The 8,724-nt window shown below is 39.0% G+C and overlaps 1 protein-coding gene across 1 annotated transcript; it reads left to right on the plus strand.

Moving 5' to 3' along the window:
- Positions 1-2,569: 2,569 nt before the first annotated feature.
- LOC149819792 (Rho termination factor) lies at positions 2,570-6,935 on the plus strand. The gene is made up of 3 exons (XM_089982968.1): positions 2,570-2,691; positions 5,624-5,977; positions 6,392-6,935. Exons 1-3 carry the CDS (start codon positions 2,616-2,618, stop codon positions 6,745-6,747), a joined length of 786 nt encoding a protein of 261 aa, XP_089839094.1. The 5' UTR covers positions 2,570-2,615; the 3' UTR covers positions 6,748-6,935.
- The last annotated feature ends 1,789 nt before the right edge of the window (positions 6,936-8,724 follow it).

Here is an 8,724-nt window from a genome sequence, read left to right on the forward strand (position 1 = left end):
GATGGATGAGCTTACGAGACCAATTCAAGAAAATGTGCCGTGGTGTATGTTGTTTGTTGATGATATTGTTTTGATTGATGAGTCTAGAGCTGGGGTTAATGCTAAGTTAGAATTATGAAGACAGACATTGAAAGCAATAGATTTTAAGTTGAGTAAGAGTAAGACAGAATACATGGAATGCCGATTTAGTAAGCAACAAAGTAGTGATGGGAGTGTAGTGAAGCTTGGTGAGCAAAAAATATCGGTGGATGATTGTTTCAAATATTTGGGATCTATCATTCAAAAGTATGGAGAAATTGATGGAGATGTAAATCATAGGATAAAGGTTAGGTGGATGAAATGGAAGAGTGCAACTGGAGTGTTGTGCGATTGTATAATGTCATTGCGGTTGAAGGAAAGGTTTTATACGACGACTATTAGGCCCGCTTTACTATATGGTACAAAATGTTGGGCTGCAAAGAGACATCATATTCAAAAAATGAGTGTAGTTGAGATGCGTATGCTGAGATGGATGTGTGGAAATACAATAAAAGATAAGATTCGGAACAAGGAGATACGTAAGAAGGTAAGTGTTGCACCCATTGAAAATAAGATGAGAGAGAATCGTTTACGGTGGTTTGGACATATTCAGCGAAGGCCTAATGATGCTCCAGTTAGAAGGATGGAGAAATGGGAAAATATATTAGTTAAAAGAGGTCGGGGTAGGCCTAGGAAGACATGGATGGAGGTGATAAGAAAGGATATGAATGCTTTGAACCTCACCGAGGACTTGGCATTAGATAAAAATGATTGGAGGAGAAGGATTCATGTGGAAGACCCAGAATGATTTTCTTTTTTGGTTCATATCGCCGACCCCAATTGTTTTGGGATGAAGGCGTAGTTGTTGTTGTTTGTTTTGTCTTTTGGATTATCAATTTTTCTGATTCTCAAAACTCTCTCTTTTTATTCTTTTACTCTCGCTTGTCTTACGAAAGTTCATGTATAGGAGAGGTTACCTTATCTTGCAAAGAAGTGACACACTTGAGCTCTGAGCCTAGTTGTATCATTGAAACTCAGTCACCAATAAATCTTTTTCGCATCTTCAAAAATCTCAAAGTGAGGCGATTAACGTTATAAAGATAGCAATCTTAAGAACGTAACTCTAGACTTAGGATCTTATTTTTCATAAATCTTGTTTTTGTCATTGCTTGTTCCAATAGTTTGGACCCTATTAATGCTAGTATCAAGGTGAAAGCTCCTGATCATAAGAGGGACTTTGTCAATATAAAACAGAAAGCTTTTAGCCCCATCCTATGAATATGTGTCATAAAGATATGGTATGACTAGGGATGCAATCACATTTGAAGCGACTCTCATGTGATTCCATGGAATATGTGATTTGAAATCATGAATTCAAATCACGATTCCGTCTCACGTGATTCCAATTCACATGAGATGCACCAAACATAATGAAACAGAGACCTTCATGTAATCAATTGGATCCAAGAAGCTTATCAGGTTGGTGTGCTAATTATTCATAATCTCTATTTAGTTGTATTTGGTCAGACCAGCCAAGTCTAAAATGATGGTGACTTGCTTATGACATGTTTGGAAGCAAGAAAAGCTCTCAGGAAAAAGAAACTTTAGTCTATGAGAAATTTTGATACGATATATTTTCTAAAATAATTTTTTTTCACTTGTTTGGGTAGCATAAGAAAAATGAAATGAAAAATCTTAAAAGAATGAGTGAGAGGAGGAGGGGGTGAAGCTTCTTGGGTGTGTTTTTGTGAGAGGTGGGTGGTGGTGGAGCTCATTGGGTATGGTTTTTGGGTGGCTGGTGATGGTGGGTGGTAGTGAAGATGGATGGTAGCGGTTGGTGCGATGGAGAGAAGACTCACAAAATTTTCCTGAAAATATTCCTCTATGGGGGTGGAGGAATGTTTCTTACCACTAGATTTTTTTTTTACTCCCCACCACCCACCATCCCATCATGACCACCACCACCCACCACCCTCCTCATCCTTTTCTCTCATTTTTTCACACTCATATCAAAACTCTCTTTTCCTACGAGAGTTTTTTTCTTCCAAAAGTGCCATTAGGGAACTATAGAAGCCAGTTTCAGCTCAATGAGATCCACTTTTTTTCGAGAGTCAGCTACATCGCCAACATTAGCAAAGTTACCGCAAGTTGGAGCCCACTCTATCCAAATCCGATCCGAACCAAGTAAAATAAAATCACTAGACACATACCACTTTCTTTTTTTTTTTATAACTCAAAGAAACTCCATCTGGCACGAAGACCTATTCCCACTGGCTCAACCTGCCTGCCCCCTCCCCCCCCCAGCTTAAAAAAAAATATGTTGTCTGGGAAGTCAAGGCTCTGTAAATTCAGTCCGGGCTTAGCCCACTTGCTGGTCAAGTCTTAGTCGTCTAAGTTTGGTGCCCCCAAACAGTAAACCACTTTAACCTAATTCCAACCATATTAACCAACAAAGACAAGTTGGTCTACCTATTTAATAAAAGAATGAACGCTTATTTTTGGGACGCATGAGACGTATATGACCATTTTGTACCATACATATAAACAGATTGCTATATCTGATCCATGGTGTGAATCTGAGCTATATCTGAAGAAAGATGCACTGCCACTCCATTCCCTTCCCTGCCACCACCTCCATCTCCTTCACCAAAAGATGCGGTTTTTCTGATAAAGGTAACCCCAAAACTACAATTTATTCCTTTTCCCCTTCGTTGGTTATCTTGTTTGGTATCCAAATCTGGTTTTATCTATGAGTTTCCATAGTGTGAGACCGGGTTTTGTTTCATTCTTCCAATTAAGGTGAAAAATGATAAGTATCATCGGAATTCTTTTGTGGGGTTTTCCTATGTTCCATCTTTTACAGGGATGATATTTCCCTTGTTGAGAAAAGCCCATTTTCTAGACGCATTCAGGAATGGATATTTCTGGACATGAACTAAATTTGATGAAAAATGGTGTTTTTCTTTTGTGGGGTTTCCCTTTTTCTCCCCTTTTGTCATTTTTATGTGTTTCGTAAAGGTCGTTTGGCAAAATTTTCGGTAACTGGTTGAAAACGTAGCGTGTAAATCGCAGTCGCAGTTAACTATATGCACAGTGCGGAACTAGAAGTTGGGTTTATGTTATAGTTAATTTGGGTGAAGTTGCATGATGAAGAGCTTGTGATAGTAAATTACTTTTCCTTGACATGAGCCTCACTCTAAAATCATGTTCTCTGCAAAGCCTCAATTTGATTTTCTTTCTCTGAACATCACGAACCGAATAGAAGTTTCGATTGGAAGAGTCTCTCCCCTCAGGAAGATACAAAATGATTACTTGACTCCTGAAAACCGCTAAAGCCATGGATCACCACTTTACCAAACTGACTGAAAGCCAACTGTTTGTGTTTATGTTCTTAAGGGGACCTACTCAACTGGTTAAGCTGGGAGATTTTGCAGTTAGGCAAACTGGTGCATTCAAACTCCTCTTAAGAGGATGAGACATAACTCCCAACTATTGAAATCAAACTTTACTGGAAACATGTGAACATAAACTAAACTACCAATGTACTTTGCCAAATCAAATGTGTTAATTGTCAAATTTTAAAGTGTTTCCAATCAGGCATCTTGTCCCTAGCCACGAGATCTATCCCTTTCACTTCATCAATTCCAGCATTGTATTTCAAGTTGATTGAAAAAATGGGAAGATTTAAAAATTACATTCGCGAAAACACTTTAAACAAGTTTTATCTAAGCTTCTTTACATGGAGAACTGGAGCTCATGGCATACTAATAGTATGTTAAGCTGATGTTAACTTAAAATGTTAACTGTTATTTGGAACTTTCAAATCCCTGTTGTGTTTAAAGATTTTTTTGTAATATCTGTATGCAAGCAAAGCACTTTATAACAGTTTATTTTCAAATAGATATGCTAGTCACTGCAACGTTTTTTCAAAAGGGGATCCAAGAAACCCATAAAAAATAAAGAGTATTAAGAAGGTGGAACTGTATAGGTCTTGACAAGCTAAGTAAAGTTTTAATAAAACATCATAATCAAAAGTCAGCATCTGATGTTCTTGTTGGCATTTCGTCCCACCTTGTGTGTGTGTTGTGCATACTCGTGTGCATATGTGTTGTGTCTGTGTGTGCATGTTCGTTCATTCATTTGTGCGTGTGTATATATCTGCATGCTCGTGTGAGTGTCAAATTGGTTACAGTTTTCTGATTCAAGCACATTTTTATCTGGGGGAAAGCATTTAATGTAGTATTCCATGGTGATTCAACCTCAAGAGGTTCTAGCATAGGAAAAAATGTTTTGTTTAATATGGATTGGCACTGCTTTTGGTATGCCTGGCTAACTGTCTGGGCATAACTGTTTATGGTACTCCTGTTCATTTATTTTTTTGGACCTTTGTAACAAAACGAATGTTAGAACTTATAAACCCTAGAAACATTGTGTTAATCCTGAATTTTATCCAAACTAGTTTGCTCATCGACTGCATGGATCTTGGTCTAGTGTGATTCTGTTATTTTACCAATAAGGCTCTGTTTGGAAACCCATAGATGGTGGTGTTGGAGTTGGTTCACGGATTTTCCATCACCATCTGCCATTTGGTGCACTTGTATTTGCCAAATCTGGAAGATGGGATGGGAGTTGGTCCTCCCATCTCCCAAATCCAGCTACATCCTATAGAGGATGTAGTTGCCAAATTCGGTGGCTCAAGCATTAAATATTTGGTCTTTCCATTTCCCAAGCTCCTCTCACAATTATATATTTGTTTCTTCCTTCTTGGTACTCTTATGCGGTGGTTTGACTTTGACAGCTGTACTTGTGAGGAATATGTTCAATGCAGTCAAAATCCTAAAATTGTCTCCCAAACAGATGAAGGATTTGATAAATCCTGTAGCTTCCAAATCCTGGACTTGAAAAATCCAGTATTTGGCATCTCAGCACTAAATACAGGATTCCAAAGAGAGACTAACTGAGGCCACATGTCTTGGAATGTAGCACATGGACCTGAGTGAAATGTGAATGCAGTAGCTTCAGTTTATGCTGGAAATGAATTCATGTTAAACAACTAAAGCTGAAGCAATTGTAAAATAGTTTCAAACTTTTTGTACCTACAAGCACAACTTTGTGAGATAGGTGGTTGATCCCCACATAATACCTTAGTTACATTGGATGACCATATGTTCACTTTAAAATTATTTTTTTGTATCCCGCTGTTCCTTTTCAACTGTGGTACCTTGGTGTTTAACTTTTATTTGAAATACCCTTGTACTGAAGTGGCAAGCTTTTGCAGTTTCTTGAGTGTTTTTTCAATAATGACCTTGAAGCCCTTGATTCTTCACAGTAGCCAGAATTTCTAATTTTCTCCTGGAAACATCACTTATTCCATGAAAACAGTGTACTTTCCTTCTTCACATTCCTCTTTGTCAGGGTGCACGGTTGCTTGCAATCACCAGTTCTTTGTATGTGCTTATTTCCTACATCTTAATTAGGTCTTTGTCACTCCTGTGACAATCTCCAAGGCTAAAACAAATTTTCTGGATCTGTTTCCCTAGCCTATATTTGGTTGTCAATTGGCAACTAAGAAGTCATTTTTGATGCAGCTTATTGAACTTGGCAGAGATTGCAGATGGAACTCTTGCCTTCGCCTCACAGAGGGACCAGATTCAATTGTCTGTTTCGAGTATAAAATCTGAAGGAAACAGAAGGGGCCGTCCTCCTCGAAGAAATATAGCTTCTGATATAAATGCAGAAGACAAGAATCAAAGGGTTCAGCAAAATTCAGACAGTGAAGTAGCAGATTCATCAAATCAGAAGGAGATCATTGCACTGTTCAGGCGGATACAGTCATCAATTTCTAAAGGAGGTTCTGTCAGCACCCCAAAGAGTGGTTCTGGTATTTCAAGATCCCAGCAGTCAGCTGATGCAGTATTGGAAGTACTTCGCCAATACCCTACAGCAAAGCTTGGAAGAGGTAATTAATGGCATCAATGGGTTCACCGCTGGAACTCTTTGTGATACATTTTCTTACACATTATTGCATCCAAGAGGGATCAAATGGTATAGTTCATTGATTTGCTGGTACCTTGGAGGATTCTACCCATGACTATTGTTTTCCAATTGGTTGTTTTTGCATTAATTGCTGCTTCATCAATCTTATTGGTTAGTCTACCCACTGCTAATTTATGATTGGTTTTGTTGTTACTTGTTACTTTCCGACTTCCACATTTGCAATAAATTTTGTGGTCCAGTAGCTCTGGTTTAGCATGTTACATACTGCACTTTTATGTATGTGCGTACAATCAGTGCGGTTTGAGATGGAGCTAAAGTTTGTCAATGATGGTATTTATGGATCTCTGATGTTTTTCACTTGTTGCTTTGGTTCAAGCGACCGGCCAAGCCGATAGCAAAGTGCTGCATAACAAAAGATCTCCAAGGAGCCAACAGCTAGGCAAAGAGGAGGAAGCAGATAATGATTCTTCAAAAGAATGGGACTTCAAGTTGAGTAGGCCAGCTTCTAATTTCATTAAGAGGTCACCTATTCCTTCATCTTCTTCTACAGGAAAAGTTGACAACGGTCTGGTTTCAAACGAAACCAATGAAAATGCTGGAGAGTTGCAGAGAATTGATGAGATGAAGCTTCCAGAACTAAGAGAACTCGCAAAGTCTAAAGGAGTTAAAGGCTACTCCAAGTTGAAGAAGGCAGAGTTGGTGGAGTTGTTGAAGAGCTCAATCCAAGCTTAGTTAGTCTTCAACTTTGATTTGCTCTCCCTCTGTGTGTGTTTGTGTGTGTGTGTGACTTGAACTGGAGAAATTTGTGTTACCAGTAGGATTTTAATGGTAGGTGAGGAAATTCTGTGTGTGTGCATGCGTGAACATGCCTTGGAGAGAAAATTATATTAGCAATAAGAACTTGATCGTAGGTGAGAAAATTTTCTTAGCCTTTAACTGTGACTCTCTGTGTGTGTATGTGTGCGTGCGTCTCTGTGTGTGTTAGTGCATGCATGCACATGTGCACATCTGCACAGATCCTCTGACTTGGAGAACTTCTGGAGAAAGTTGTATTACGGGTAGGATTTCAATGGCAGCTGAAAGAATTCTTTGGCAATTAGCATACATGGTGCATGCTACATGGTTCATGGATGTGATGCATTCAAGTTATATCTATGTGAACATGCACGCTTGGATTGAATGGGTTCGAGTAATATACAGCCCACGAGAGGTACTAGTGGGTAGAGGGTTCAGCCAGGTCAATGGATGTGCACCTGCTTGGCCTGCAACTAAAGTGCACATAGAGACCAACCTATAGTGTGTGCCAACCATTGGACGTGTTGGGCCATTTATAAGGGTGGAGCAGCCTCTGCAATGCCCTCCCTAAGCTTCCAACCCTCTGTTGTAGTTTGCTCCATAATAGATGAATATTAGGCATGGTTCATATGTGTGCATTGATGTATAGTTAGCTTACAAACTCCACATTCATCATGCCCCGAAGGGGTTTGGCCTAGTGGGATGGGACCTAGGCTGCTAGGCAGGTGGTTTAGGCTCAAATCTCATGGGTGTCACCCCTTGCACAAGCCAAAGCATGACGGCTCTTTGGGGCTAAGGGGTAAGCCGACTGAGTCTTACACTGTCAGGACAGCAAGCATAAGTACAGCAGGCAAAGCAGTGTGACTAGATCTCTAACCTTGGGGGTGGTTTCTTCTTGTAAATATAAAAAAAACATGGTTCATGTAATTTACATCCTTACATCCATGCATATGCATAAATACCTTTTTTGCCTATTCACATAATCACATGGTGGTTCGGTTTCAACCGTACATAAGTAGACAAACGCATAATGAATGTGGAGTTAGTAAGCTAACTATACATCAATGCACACTTATGAATAAATACATTCTTACACATTCACATGGTGAGGTTCAATGATATGTATTCGCATACACACGATAAAGTTGGGATATTGTTACAAGATCATCATTTTATCTCGATAAAATAACATAATTGAGTTGAAAAGTAGTGATAAAATGAAACAAATGCATTTTTAAGGCCTTATTGGCATTTTATGAATTTAATATCCAAAAATATAATGAATTTATATTATATTTCAGATTGTGAATATGGATAAAGGCTATACCCACCAAACTTTTTATCAAAATTGATGTCACTCTCCAGATAGCCTCCAAAGTTCCAAACTGTTTCCAATCAAATACACTAGTTCTTTTTAACCTATAATCACGTCACCTTGTGTTGGGACATTGCAAGTTCGAATCCCAGTGGTATTGTTGTATAACTGGTAGGGGTCGGACTGACTCCAACTTGCCTAATAAAAAAAAACTCTATAAGTACTACACACCGGGATAGTTTTTCATTTGGCTTAGGCCTTGTGGCAAAGGACATGCACCCTGGTTATCGAATTCTCACCCTCCTTCAACTTGAAAGCCTTAGACTGACCCACCTAGCCAGGCTAGCAGAGCCCTCGTTCGTTCTTGGTATCTGACTTTTGAATAGGCCTGGTTCTAGAAACAGATTGACTTGGATCCCAACATAAAATTCCGGACCTAGAGTTGATCTGGGTACATATGATGCTGAATCCGGTGAAAATGGATGAACACAAATACTATGGGTCTTTACATGTAAAACATAAAGTGGGTCAGAGTAAGCCCAACTCGGATTTGGTTGAATTTGTTTATCCAATCTTAGAACCAGATCCAGTAATACCCT

Source organism: Nuphar pumila, chromosome 12, assembly GCF_984573655.1.
Source record: "Nuphar pumila chromosome 12, dmNupPumi1.hap1.1, whole genome shotgun sequence".
In the NCBI taxonomy this organism is placed as follows: domain Eukaryota; kingdom Viridiplantae; phylum Streptophyta; class Magnoliopsida; order Nymphaeales; family Nymphaeaceae; genus Nuphar; species Nuphar pumila.